Genomic DNA, 15,057 nt, shown 5'->3' on the forward strand with positions numbered 1-15,057 from the left:
TCTAACAAAATATGGATTTTCTGTGGGATAATAGTGAAAGTTATGCCTATTAACACTGCCATTTCGGTGAAAAGTAGCTTCATCTCCAAACAATATTAAATGAACAAAATTTCTTAATACTCGAATTGTGTTTTGAGCCCACACACAAAACTCCAGCCTACTCTGGTAGTCGTCAACATGTAACTCTTGTTGTAGTTGTATGTGATAAGGATGCATTTTATTATCTTTCAAAATGCGCTGTACGCTTCTTCGTTAGACATAATAAGTTTGACATTCATTATGTCTAGAAAATTCATTCAAACTAGAAAATTGAAGCAATATCGCTACGACGACCATGGCCTACTTCGAAAATAATTGCATTAATTTATTTATTCTTATGCGTTAATTCAGAAAAATTAAAATAGCGCCAAAACAAGCAAAGATAGGTATAGAGACATCTTAATGAAACTTAAAGAGAATTGACAGGAGAATAATATGCAACCCTTAAATATAGGGTGTTCCATTTAAAAAAATCGAATTAACCGATTTTCAAATTTCCTAACTTGGACGCTCTGTACAAAACACCTTGAATGGCGCAATGTTTTCTACGCCTATTTGAGTTTTTACTTACAGTTTTAACTTCCTTTAGGCCAATTTTCATTACTTTATTACGAGTCATTAGACAATTATTGTCGATAACAAAGATTCATGTTTTGCCCCTAATTTGATTGTTTTGTTAAACAAGTGACAAAATTCCCTTTGGTACATGAAGTATCTTTAGAGGGTAGTGAGAACTCCTTACACCCCGTCAGAGGGCGGCAATTTTGAATTCACTAGTCTAGCAAGCCAGCGAGCGCATACGACATTCAAATTCAAATTAATCCAAAACTAATCATAGTATCACAACGCCCTTTGGTACCTTTATAGGGCTCATAATGTATCTCTGGTACCTGGCGTTTTAATTTTCTAAATGGTGGTGTAAAAACCGATGCCGCGATATAAAAGAAACCATTGAAACTCACTCGTAGCAAAGTAGATTAACTTCTGTAAACTGTGCGTAGATGGAATTATAGTATTTCTGCATTGGTTTTTGTTTTATTTTGGATGCTTTTCGCACGTTTGCTTTCTTAATTGTAATTATTGGCTTAGTGCATAGGCTTTTTGTTGAGTTGTTGTCCTAATGGATGACCAAGGTGGGGGAGGGGCCCGGAAGGCACCCCCCTGGACGAGTTTAGTGGAACAGGATGAAAACGATTTGAATAAATCCTTGGACTCTCAAAGAGTTAATACGGAGTCAAACCAACTTGTATTGCAAGATAAAGTTAAAGTTAATAAACCTACAGTTTTTTACGATGATACGGATTTTGGTCCCTTTTTTGTTTATATAGAATCGCAAAATAGTACGGACAATATCGGCAGGTTCTCGCATCTAAAAATAGCAAGAGATATATTTAATCTACACTTGAAAAATGTTAAAACCATAAAAAATAAAGGTTTGAACCGTGTTTGCATCGAATTCATTTCTGCCCAAGCAGCTAACTCATTTATAGAGAACAAAAATCTTAAAGACAAAGGATATAACATTTTTATTCCTTTAAATTTTACCACATCTAAAGGATTAGTAAGGGAAATAGGCTTGGATCTTTCAGAAGCAGAGCTTCTGGAAGCTTGTAGCTGTAGAAATGATATAATTACTATTAAAAGGTTAAATCGCAAAGTATTTAAAAATGATACAATTGAATATGTTCCAACTGGGACTTGTCTATTTACTTTCAAGGGAACAATAATGCCTAAGGAAATTAAATTTTTTGGTCTTTCTCTGCCAGTTGCAGTTTACATTTCACCAGTGACACAATGTTATTCTTGTTTATTATACGGACATACTAAGAAGAATTGTAAAGGGCAAGAGAAATGCTTTAATTGCGGCGAGAAAAATGCTCAAAATCATAAAACCATGGATAATGGGAATGATAAAATTGAATACACTTGTGAAACTAAATGCCATTTCTGCAAGGAGGCTCATAAAAGCTCTTACAAAAAATGCCCCGAATATCTAAGACAAATGGACATTAAAAAATTGATGGCATGAAAATATGACTTTTCACGATGCATCTTCGGCTTGCAAAAAAACTTATCAGACTAGAGATGATTTCTTTTTTAAACCTTCGGAATTTCCCCAAATTAATACTTCGCATAAGCCTAACAATGAAAACGTTATTACCCCAAACCAAAGGAGAACTGTACACTTTAATAACAATTCAAAAAAAAGAACTTTTAGCCAAACAGTTATAAATGAGCCCACTCGAAAAAGAGTAATCCACCACCAATCAGGTTATGACAAAAAAGCACATAACGATAACTTAAATTTCCCTAATGGTAGAACCCAAAACGCTAACAGCTCTACTTCAATCTCTAATTCCATGCCTTATACATCACGCAACTCTTACAATACAGATTCAGAATATTCACTATCATACCATAACATATCACAATCGCCTTCTAGTGCCGCTAAGAATAATTATGACACCACAAATTTACCGAAGTATACAGCCCCAAAATCACATTTTCCTTTTTTCAAACGGGTTTTAGGAAGGGCATGGGTATACAGAATAATATATCTTATTTATGTTCTTCTGTTGACTTGGCTTTCAAGAGTAACCAAATGGCCATTGCAGTTTTCTTGGATTTAAAGTCAGCATATGACTGCGTTGATCCTTACGCACTGTATGAGGACTTGAACAGTTTGGATATTCCAATTGAAATGAATAACGCAATCCTTAAATTGTTGCAGAATAGACGTTTATTTACCAGAAAGAATGATGGTTCCTTTTTTGGCCCAATAATAACATCGGCTGGTTTACCACAAGGTTCGCCCCTTAGTACGATTTTATTCAATATATATATCAGGAAACTTTTCAACATTAAATTTAAAAACGTCATTCTGATGGGTTACGCAGATGATCTGGTATTGATTACTAAGGGTTCGAATATAGAACTATTGGTAAAAGATATTAACTCGGCGTTGGAAATGACACTGGAATGGTTGGAAAATAAAAACTTCCAACTATCTTTACAAAAATGTGAAGCAATTCACTTTACAAAAGGGAGACGCAGACAGATGCCACCTAACGTGATTATCAAGAATACAATTATACCATATAAAAACGAAGTTAAATATTTAGGGGTGATTTTGGACAAGCATTTAAAATGGAAAATGCATGTAGAAAACATCTCAAATAAGGCCACAAAAGGTTTGAATGTTCTGAGGGCAGTAAGCAGAGTGTGGTGGGGGGCGGACCCTCGTACCATGCTTACGATTTTCCATGCTTTGGTTAAATCTCATTTGGACTTTGCTTCTTTTTGTTTTGGCAATGCTGCTAAAACACTTCTTAAAAAATTAGATACAGTGCATCATGAAGGGTTACGTATTTGTTTGGGTTCCATGAAATCGACCCCTATTAAGGTACTGCTCTGTGAAGCAGCTGATTTGCCTCTTTCGGTGAGAAGAAATGTTTTGGCAGTAAGATTCTTGTCCAGAATCTTTTCCTTGTCTGACCACCCCCTGCTTGTCTTATTGAAATCACTCAGAATAAAATACTTGATTAACACCACTACCAGAACCCTTAATGTCCCGTTGCTGGTTCAGATGCTATTCAGATTTTTTCCTTATCATAGGAGAATTTTCAGAAGTCCGTCTCTTCCATGCTTTGTTTTTGGTTTTGAAAATCAAATAACCCCCATTAAAGTTCTTACGTTAAATATTGATAAAAGGGATTCGGACGCTAGACATCAATTTCTATTAAAAACTGAACACCTTAAAGATACTCACGTTTTTGTTTTTACTGATGCCTCTAAAAGGGAAAACGTCGGTATGGGAATCGCAATACCTAGAATAAAGTTTAATTTTGCATCAAAACTACCCAAAGAACTATCAATATGTAATGCTGAGTTAGCTGCCATACACGAAGCAATTATCGTCACTGTCAAGAAACATATGGATAAGGCAATTATTTTTACAGACTCGCAGAGCGCCATCAAAAGACTTCAACGTGCACTCCTTACAACGGATGATGATTTTCTAACTTGTCAAACTCGGAATTTAATTCAAGAGATTAATAAACTTAATAACTGTGAAATTCTATTAGGATGGATTCCTAGTCATGTGGGAATTTTAGGGAATGAAGAAGCAGATAAGTTGGCAATCGTTGGCAGAATTCTGAATGTGCCTAAAGAAGTTTTTGTTCCTATTGGAGACATAGTTAACATCATTAAAAATGAGTTGTCTTTGCAGTTTAGAGAGACATGGAGAGAGTTAAATGACAGTTCTCGTTATAGTAGAGTTCAGGAAGACTTCTTGTCATGTCCGTGGTTTTCTAAAATTCCATTTCAAAGCAGAAAACATTTTACGACAATAATCAGAATGCGATCTGGGCACTGTCTGACGAGAGAGCATTTATTTAGATTAAATCTTAGAGACGACCCCTTATGCGATTGCGGCTCCGTTGATCACTTGGATCATATATTTTTTGAGTGTCCAATTCATTGTGTTCCTACTTTTAATATCTATGAAGAGCTTAGGAAAGTTGGCGTCAAAACGCCTATGAACATGCATGTTGTACTTGGTCATCCTACGGAAAAATCAATTAACATAATTATAAAGTTTTTAGCTTATTAATTATAAATTTAATTAAAAATTAAATTTTGAGTTACTACCCACATAATGCGAAGAAAATACAATCAAATCGTGATAAAAACACTTTATCAGTAGCCACAGCCCAAAAATCTGGTAAGTTGCATTCATAACCTCATTCAATGTCTCTACTAAACTTATTTACTTTGTAGCAAAATTCTTAAAGAAAACACTGGTTTTGCTTGCAAATATTTAATGAGGATGACCGAATCACCTATCTCAAGCCTCTTCATAACACTACCAAACGATTTAAAGTGATGAAAACAGTGGACAATGAAGATCTTTGAAGATAAGTTTCCTACTGTACAGGGACAACAACAAAGGGGCCAAATACTTCCTTCAAAAGTGATGTGATTTAGTTTCAATGTGCTTAACTTCATGGACTATCATCAGCGAGGGTCTTCACCAGTGTTGCAACTAAAACTTAAAATGATTCAGTGTTGATATCTGACTTAAATCTCAAAATTTGATGTGCATGTGAAATGTGAATAATCTTAAACTGGCTATAAAACCTCTGAGAAACCCCTTCTAAGAAGAGAATATGGACTTACACAGTCAAATTATCAGTCAGGTGACAAAACTTTTTGTATATGGGTAGGTATTGTTGAAAAACCAACTTTTCAATTGAGCTATCTACATGAGCTATTTTATTCTAGGTTTAGGTATTAACATTATAATTGTGTTCTTTTTTCCACACACTCAATTGTTCCAAATAAAACTTTGTACACTGAACGTTTGTATTAATTATTTATTCACAGTTCAAGGTACAGTATTCATTTTCTTCAAGTGAAAAGCTTAGGTACAAGGCATAGGCAAAGAAAACTGGTCTTACCACATAAACAGTGATTGTTCCACAGATTGAGTGTGAGTGGGTGAACCTGTCACCATACAAGCTATGCTAAAAACAACTTTGTCTTACTAACCTAATAGTGGAGTTCCAAATTAGCAAAGGTACGTGAAATGTAGTGATTGAAAGTCTCTAAAGAGAAACAATTTGCTTCTAATTCAATACACCATTTCACAGGACATATTTTTACTAATCAAATGTTAACTCGAGTTACACATTACTTGCAAATAAACTATTTTTGGTTAGTAGACATTTTACAAGTATCCTTGTAGGTGAATGATGTTCAAGTTAACTAATGGAGCTAATTAAATATCAGTACTTACCTTACCCTGTAGAGATGGGAAAAAACATTGACAATCAGTTATAAAAAATGCCTTTCTATTAACATCATACAATGTAAAACCACTTAAACACTATGGTGTGTTGATAACACTACAAAACAGAAGGATACAATAAAACTATCAGTCACATAGGTCACTAAATTGCACCACTTTTGAGGGAAGTATTTACCCTCTTTTGTGGTCCCTGTTTAGTAAAGCAACTTATCTTCAAACATCTGCAGGCCTTCCTAGTCCATTGTTTTTATCACTTTAAATCGTTTGGTAGTGTTATGAAGAGGCTTGAGATAGGTGATTCGGTTATCCTCATTAAATATTTGCAAGCAAAACCAGTGTTTTCTTAAAGAATTTTGCTACAAAGTAAATAAGTTGAGTAGAGACATTGAATGAGGTTATGAACGCAACTTACCAGATTTTGGGACTGTGGCTCCTGATAAAGTCTTTTTATCATGATTTATTTGTATTTTCTTCGCAGTATGTGGCTAGTAACTCAAAATTATTACTAAATAAACTTGTTTTGAATGTTTTGATTACAGAATGACTGACAACGATTTGTTATGATTTTGAAAGGTTGGTAGCACGACCGGATATAAACTTTCCTTAACGACCGCTTGGCGGGAGATTTAAAATTTCCGAATTTTAGATCCGTTTTTCGTCTTAATGGTCAAATCTACGGTATTGAAAAAATTACAAGTTGATAGCCGAAAATGTGCTCTACAACTTTTATCTAAAGCGTTTTTCCATTAAATGAACCGTACAGGCGCAAAAAAATCAAAACCATTTTCCCATGTTAATCTCCTATGTCCAGGGTGCTCTTGGACACCTGGTATGTTGCAGTATAGCATGTTTGACTGAAGATAACCAAAAGCTATACTGCAACATACATAGCTTTTGGTTATCTTCAGTCAAACATGTCACTTGGGCAGTCAATTCAGCATTGCTTGCTCTCAAGTCGCTTATGAGGTTTTTCTCTTCCGTGGTTTGACTTGTGCTGGTTTCAGCACCTAATCCTTTCACTTGAGCTCTCAATTCTTCAATTTCTGGAAAACAAAGCCTAAAACTTGAGTTGCAATGATTACCTAAACATACCTAAAACATCTTGTTTCATAGTTTTCAGTGCATTTTGGCTAATTTGGTACTTTTCATTCAACTGATTAAATCTCGCCTTATAGTCCCAATCAGGGATTTTTTTAAACACCTTGGGTTTAGTGGCTCCATCTTCAGATTGACTATCCAAAGGTCGTTTTGTACCCACTGGTGGCTTGGTGGTTTTAAGGGAGGCTGTTGGGATGGCTGGGGCTGTTTTGATGGGTGCAGCCCTAGCTCTCAAATTAAGTTTGTTGACCTTAGGTAAATTGTTTAATGGCTGCTGATCTGTGACAGTCGTTAAATCCGTGACAGAGCGCGAACGTCTTAAAGGGGCTCTCATAATTGCATTTTGATTTGTGTTGGAAGCTGGAGCTGCCTGAGCTTCGGATAATAAAACTCTATTCTCAGGCTTAAAGTTTGCTAACTTGGGCAATTTAGAGTTTTGCATGTTAATTAATTCTGAAAGTTTTTTAAAGGAAAAAACTACTTAACAAACTATAACGGGGTTTGGTTAACAAACAATACTTAGGGTCTTGTGAACAATAACTAACCACGAATTTACTATGACGAGATGCTTTGTCCGCTGTTGCCATCTAAGTGATCGGCCACTAGGTTAGCATAGGTTCACATATTCTCATATTCATTATTTCATTCAAAACACTTCTACAATTTTTAAGAATGATGTAATATTTGATTTCAGACTACGCGTGCGATTTGGCAACAGCGCAGACGAACTTTCCAAATCAGCTGATCAAATTCCACAAAATTCTTGTAAAATCATCGATTTTTTGAACAATTTTGTGACAAAAATTGTGGATCGTTCGCATTTTTTCTTTTTTATCTGTACTATATAGGATGTAACCTAACCCAAAAAAAAAAATTGACTCAAAATTCGTGGTTAGCTATTCTTCACAAAACCCCAATACTTACAATATGAGGATAAAAAAACCCAAAATAACAATTATTACAATAAATAAAACTTGCACCACACACAACAGTTATCAACAAACCACAACGAAACAAGGAAACAACTTAACAAGCCGGAGCCGAAGATACCAAAATAGTCGAGTTATCTATCCCCCACCGCTCATAAGCTATATTTTACTATATTTGGGTATACTCGTTGGTTGGCGTTGCGCTTGCGTTCAATGTTCAATATTTTGTTGCCGTTTCAACTTCCAGCAGTGCGTTTTCTAAGGTTAAAAGGAGACAGAAACCTATTTAGAGTGGTCGGATTTTGTATTGTGTGTTTCAAGTCTATAGTTTCAACCAATCATAACAAAACCTTGCCGTCGTGAAATCACGGCATGCTATTATTGGTTAGTTTACTAGTATTAGAGTAGAAGTTAGAGAATGGTTGACTGGTTGAACTGGTTCACATAAATGTGGAAAGTGGAAAATTCGTTCGTTAAGGTAGGAATTTTCTGTTATATTTTATTTTGGAAAATTGCTCATATTTGTTATTATATCACGTACCAATTAGTAGTGACCAATAATTCAGTTCATATTTACATAAATCGAGTTAGTAGATAGATAGGTGTAGTGAATAATCTCGTAATGTTTAATAATAATTGTAATATTGACGACATTTTGAGCACTGCAGTAGCAATTTGCCCAAATATTCAAGGTTTGGATTTATTAAGATTGAGTCCAAAATCGGATTTAATACAAGAAATAGCACGAAGTATTAAAACTCCGAAACTTAAGTATCCTAGCGTGGTTGCCTTATATCTTAGTAGAAATAAGGAGTACATTGTGAAATATTTTAACAGGAATGATAAACAAGGAGAGATGGATATTGCAGCCAAATCAAAACGTATAGTCAAATTTGATTTAGCTGTCGAAGTACTAAAGAATAAAAATATTTCTAGGGAAAGTCTTTTAGTACAATTGAAATCACCACTTTTTATTAAAAGTATTTGTTTAAATTTAGGCTGGAAGGTTAATAGAAAAAACTTAATGAATGTTCGAAAAGCATGTTAGAGTTATTTGAAAATCTTAAATGACGTTGAAATGCAAGAAAATATTGAACGTAAACCTGCAAAAGTTGAGGATGACGACGAAATCATTCCTGATATATCACTAAAGAAAAATGTGGTAAGTAAGCTAGAATCAACACCTGAAAAGTATCCTGACATATTGATTCCTGGTTCGCAAAAAAGCTGCGTTAATTCTAATAATAGTTGCGTCGAACTTCGTAGCACCCGTAGTTCATCTTCAGTGCAGCCCTACTATACAAATGTTTTGAAGGTGAAAAGAGACATTTTTTGTGCCGTTACACCGGAAAAAATCGATTTTCCCAGTTGTCTGGTGGACACCTCTCCAGGCACTAGTTCTGAGATTTTACCAGTAGGTGCCAAAAATGTAGATTTACTTGAAAAGCCTACATATAAAAAATGCAAATATTTTGAAGGAACGAATGGAATTTAATATGTAAAAACAACAAACTAGATTCCAAAAATTACCCATTTTATTTAAGAAAGAAAATGTCTCAATCTGTGAATAATACTTGCCTTATTGCATTTAAAAGCAAAAAACAATGTTAGACGGTAGTTTAACATTATTTGGGGTATGTCGGCATAATAAATTTAATAATTGCAAAGCATTTGTAATTCATATTGATAAATTGCGGAAAGTTACCGTTTATAGTACCTCAAAAGATTTTTGCCATAAAAGAGTCCTTACCGGCTACGTCAAGGGAATCGAGAGATCTGCTATGCAACAAAAGTTACTGAGTAGGAAACCTTCTGATGTTAAAAAAAGTATACTTCTGAAAGCTGATGCCAACTTTGTAAACACAAGTAAAAATCTCGAAAATATTAAATCTGACGCAACATTTCGAAAAATTAGATCAGAAGCTCTTGCTTCTTTTGACAGAAATAATGATGACCTAATTGATATGTTTCTTATGCAGCGTGATCATCCTGAATACGTTCAAGAAGTTTCTTCTCCTTTTTCAATTAAATTATTTAGCAAAGAACAAATTAGTCTTTGCGAAAAACAAATATTTGGGGATGAATTACCAATTCTGTACTTTGATGCTACAGGCGAACGCCAAAAGTATTGAAAAATTGCAAGCGTATATATTTATACACCGGGGTTGTTCACATAGCAGAAACAAATAGAATAATTTCTGTCTTGGATATGATTTCTTCAAGGCATTTCACAATAGCTATTTATGTAACCAGTTACGAAAAGATCGATTTTGTGTAACGAATGAATGTTTGTAGGGCGAGCGCAGCGAGGTCCTACAATTTGAATGAGTTACACAATAAGACATTTTCGAAACGTGTTGCATACATAATTTTTTCTAATTTTGATAATCTTAATTTTTAATTTTCTAACTAGTTACATAAAGTAAAACGTTTTGTCACTCTAATCAGTTTTGAAAAGTGTCACTTTATATGCCAAAATTAGAAAAATGCAATTTTTAAATTTTTGTATGATTTTAAATGTTTTTGCTTAACTTTGCGGAAATGGCCGTTATTTGGTGCCGTAGTCACAGATTTTAGTTTCGCTAGTATGCATGCTGTGACCCGAGCATTTAATGATATGAGTTTGCAACATTATCTGAGCGAATGTTACAATATATTGACTCAACACGATGACGAGAAAGGTGTGGGTTCATCTTTCGTTTTGTTACATTTATGTTGTGCCCATTTTATGAAAATGGTTTCTAAAGATTTGAAAAAAATTGTAAATAATGATCATATAGAAAAAATTTAAAAAAATTTATTTGCAAAATGTATTATGTTAACAACACTTAATGATGTTACTGTGTGGTTCGAATGTATTTGCATTCTAGTTTTATCCCAATACGAAAATCAACATGTACAAACTGCTTACGAAAAGCTATGCAAACTCGAAAGCTGTGCTACGGAAAATGACGAAATAAGTAATGAGGAATCGGTAAGTAATGTAATTAAAGTGGAAGAAGAATTGTCGTCTTCTGATAACGCATTACACAAAGGTAGCCCATTTTATGTACTGTTTCATTCTAAATTAGAAGAAGCTGTCATACTGTCAGAGAGTGAAGGTAAAAAAAATGAGTTTTATTTTCCAGAGTGGGCTAATGTAATTACTTTAAAATATATGCCTTTTCTTCCTTTATGGTCAGGAATAATGATTTCCAAAAAATACTCATTAAATAGATTGAGTAATTGTTATGTTGAAACACATTTTGGCAATTTAAAAACGAACGTTCTCGCAGGTAACCGTAATCTAAAATGTAGTAGGTTTGTAAGTTAAGTCTAGAGAACTAACTTTGGCCGCTTATAAAGAAATGATATGCGGAATATCTAAATCGAACCTCGCTCGGCCACCTCTTATCAAAGACCCTTTAATCAACGAGTTAAATAGTCAAGAAAGTTGGAAGCGAAAAAAGGCTACCGTTTCAACGCATTTTTCTGGTAATTATTTAAAACACTTTCAAAACCACTCACTATCCAATGACAAAATAAAACGTCAATCAAATGGTCCAATTAATACCGAAAATTGCCTATATTGTGGTCTTGGTGGATTGGATGTCACTGTGTCATGGCATCAATGCGATATGTGTAACGGATGGGTGCACGACCTATGTATAACAGAATACAAAAATATTTCAAATACCGAAAACTATTTTTGCAAACAGTGTTTTTCATATGATGTGTGCATTATTTGTAATTGTGGAGCATTGACCACCACCGCTTATTGGGTTCAGTGCGATCTATGTGACAGGTGGGTACACCAAATTTGTGATCCATCGTTGGACCCAAATCAGTCGTACAGTTGCTTTCTTTGCACAAGAACAGTAAAGCAGGTTTTACACCGCGCTTTGATGTCAAAGAAATTCATGAATTTATTCATGAAGCTGCTTCAAGGACAAATTTTACCAGTGTAAAACAAAATTTTATGTCAAATTTACCTTCAAATAATTTTACTTCAAATTTTTCACCAAATAGGACAGGTTCTATTTTCATCCAACTTATTTGATCAAACTTGCCGTTTTGCGTAATGCCAACTGCCAACAGATAAAAACGAAAAGTAAAGTGAGGTTAAAATCAGAGACTGACTATTAGTATTCAGTTCCAGTGTGTTTTGTTGTGTGGTGTGGACTAGTGGAGACGAACTGTATTTCAAAATATTCAAAAAACCAGAAAAATAAGAAAACAAAGTAGGAATAATCTTCTTGGTTGGCCAAACTGTTTTCACTGACAGCTTTGACATAAAAGTTTGATAGGTGTAAAACGAAATCACATTATGCTTCAAGAAATTCATGAATTTATTTGATGCATAAAATTTGATCAAATAAATTTATTTTTTGTATTTTAAATATATTATACCGTATTTTTTTGTTTTCAAAAATATTAAGTCTAAATAGAAAAAAAATGATGATAAAAACTACGTTAATCACATGTTTAAAACGCCCGCCGCCGGTGACGTACTACACTATCAACCAATCAGCGACAAGAAGTGAAACAGATGGCGTGCAACAGCCAATAAAATCGCCCAGAATTACGTACGTCACATGCGCGCCAAAACAGATCTTTTAAATTTAATGGACAAATTCAAACTAATGTAGGGACATTTACGACCATAATTTTTTCTTCAAGAATATGAAAAATTAGTTTTTTGATCCTATTCTTTCGATTCCAGTCATTAAAACAAAAATTTATGATATGTGGGATAGGCCCATTTGAAAGCCTTTTTGGAGAGGGTTGGTTATATGATAACATAATTAATATTGGGTGCAACAAGAATGAAAAAATTCAAACAATGGATATAACCTTAGTGGAAGTCGTTTTAGGTGGATTCTTCGATCATGACTTTTTGAACGATTTTCGAATAACTGCCCCTATATTGGTGTTCCCAGTGAATGTAAATCAAAATCATTGGTGTCTCGCTATCGCAGATTTTGAAAAAGCTACGTTCGGTTTTAAGATCCACAAACACAAAGGCGTAATATGGCTTTAAATCAAAGTGAACGTTATTTCAAAAAGTTTAAACAATTTTTTAACTTTTACAATAACAAATTTAACACTTCGTTTGATTTAAATTTGAAAATAGTTACTTATGACCACGCCGTTCAGACAGATTCTTATAATTGCGGTGTATACGTAATCTATTTCTTTAAACAATTTTCGCAAAGAAAAACGTTAGCACTCGAAACAAATATTAATGATTTTCGAGATGACATCAAATACATGTTTCTGTCTGAATCAGAAAATATGCAACATAATTGTCCATTGTGTTGTCGTTGCGTCAAAGAAAACCACGAATACAATAAATGTAATTATTGCAAAAGAGCATTTTGTATTTCTTGTTTAGAAAGAAACAAAATGTCGTTTCAGAATTGTTGTTATTTTTGCAAAATTTACCTTAAAGAAATAAAATAAATGCAAAAATGATACTGATCGAAATACAAATGTTGGATATAGTCTATTGCACTCATTGTAAAATGAAAAGGTGCAATATACAATTCAGTAAGACATTATAAGAACATTATGCTATTTCCATAGCTATATATACAAAAGGATACTTCCTTAACAGAAAAAAAGCGCAAATGTTATAATGGCATTTTAGACATTCAGAGCCTTATACATTAAAATCATTGATTTCAATTTAATCATCATTGAAAGTAATTATCTTAAATCCGTAATGAAAATATATTTATTTCCTTTTTAATTATAAATTTATACAAATAAAAAATTAAATATAGTCAATGATTTTATAGTATCTTAGTTGTGTCCGTCAATCATCCATACGGTGGCGTAGCATTCAAATGTACCTAATAAATGTGTTCAGTAAAGAAATTTTGGCCCCCACATTCTCTCTTTTCTCATTGTTTTAACTGTTATATAAAAGGAAAAGACAATTTATGATAATTGCTTCATTCAAATTAATTTACCTTTATTATTATTTACTATAAACAACGAACAAAGAGAAATATTTTTACTAATTTTAAAAAATTCTCAATTATTTCCTTGAAATGCATGGCGGGCCAATGTTCTTCATTGACATAGCTACACCACCGTGCTTCCATAACAATTAGGTACAAAAAACCACCATTTTAACAGAGGGGTCCTATAAGATGTGCGCAATCAATAATCGTGTCAAAAATAAAAGTTACAATGGCGTTATAAAGGCTTAATGACCATTTTAACAGGGACCCCCTAATAACAATAATTTGTCCAATAAACAAAATTGTTCAAATAGTTACAATGGTGTTTTAAGGGCTTTATGCTCTTCTATATCTAACATTCACAAAATCAAAAATGCCCATTATTGAAACAATAAAGATAATATAAAAATACATAAAAATTGCGCAATCAATTTTTTCTAGGTTTTTTTTTTATTAGCGACCTTGTTTCCTATTTGCACACAGAGTGTGTTGAAGAATACTGCATCACAAGTGAGTTTATATTACTATTGTGTGTAGGTAACTATTATTATGTTGTATAGCTTTTTGCATCATATGTAAATTTAGTGCAATTGTGAAAAAATTTACATATAATAATAAAAGCGTTGCGATTTTAATTCATTCATTAATATGTTACAGCTTCCATTACAACGGAATGAAGCAAAGAAACAAATGGAACAACTTGATACTTTCAGCACAGTCTTTCAATCGAGTTGATAGCCACATAAGAACTCCTTTCTTTGAGTTGACTAATTTGCTGCAGTTAGGGAAATGCTTTCCAGTCATGTTTTGTCTGCTATTGAATACGAATTTAAAAGTACGTTTTCCTATAATTTTATATTTTCTATTTATGTGATGCAGCCAGCATAAGCAGGAAAGGCACCCAGTAATATATCTTTCTCAGAGTCATCTTCTTTAACAGTTTGTGGTACATCTACACGTGTTTCATATGTAAGTATACCAGGGTCCAGCATAAGGATACATTTATTAATTGATAAATGTCTAATGAAGCAACGTGATACCTACTGAGGATCTCATGGTACCTTAAATACAAAATATAAACAAGGAAAATCCGAAGTAAGTATATACTTTTTTGTTTTTGATCAGTATCTACAATATCCAACCAACTAAGAATATAATGTGTGCTGTCTTCGGCTTTTCCGTAAATCGTTAATAGGTCATGTGATCTGTTATTTATGTTACGTTTGATGTT

The 15,057-nt window shown here is 33.5% G+C and overlaps 1 protein-coding gene across 4 annotated transcripts; it reads right to left on the bottom strand.

Annotated features, from left to right (window-relative positions):
* Positions 1 to 5,876: 5,876 nt before the first annotated feature.
* Positions 5,877 to 8,844, bottom strand: LOC145729724 (uncharacterized). 4 transcript variants are annotated; one of them, XR_014178454.1, is made up of 4 exons: positions 7,874 to 8,844; positions 6,944 to 7,426; positions 6,264 to 6,894; positions 5,877 to 6,207 (listed from the first exon to the last, which is right to left on the bottom strand). XR_014178454.1 is itself a non-coding variant. In XM_081980601.1 (3 exons), exons 2-3 carry the CDS (start codon positions 7,389 to 7,391, stop codon positions 6,653 to 6,655), a joined length of 690 nt encoding a protein of 229 aa, XP_081836727.1. In that variant the 5' UTR covers positions 7,392 to 7,402; positions 7,874 to 8,014; the 3' UTR covers positions 5,877 to 6,652. The 4 variants fall into 4 exon arrangements, 1 of the variants encoding a protein (XP_081836727.1); XR_014178455.1 differs by having other exon boundaries at positions 6,944 to 7,438; XR_014178453.1 differs by having other exon boundaries at positions 6,944 to 7,402; positions 7,874 to 8,014.
* Between the last annotated feature and the right edge of the window lie 6,213 nt (positions 8,845 to 15,057).

This window comes from Ips typographus, linkage group LG5 (genome assembly GCF_016097725.1).
Source record: "Ips typographus isolate SLU linkage group LG5, UJ_Ityp_2.0, whole genome shotgun sequence".
Lineage (NCBI taxonomy): Eukaryota > Metazoa > Arthropoda > Insecta > Coleoptera > Curculionidae > Ips > Ips typographus.

What these genes read in the sequence shown, in the direction of transcription:
- LOC145729724 (XM_081980601.1), bottom strand. Translation starts at nt 7,391, where the DNA reads ATGCAAAACTCTAAATTGCCCAAGTTAGCAAACTTTAAGCCTGAGAAT. An exon ending in TATGAAACAAGATGTTTTAG is followed by an intron (nt 6,895 to 6,943) that starts GTATGTTTAGGT and finishes TTTGTTTTCCAG; the next exon opens with AAATTGAAGAATTGAGAGCT.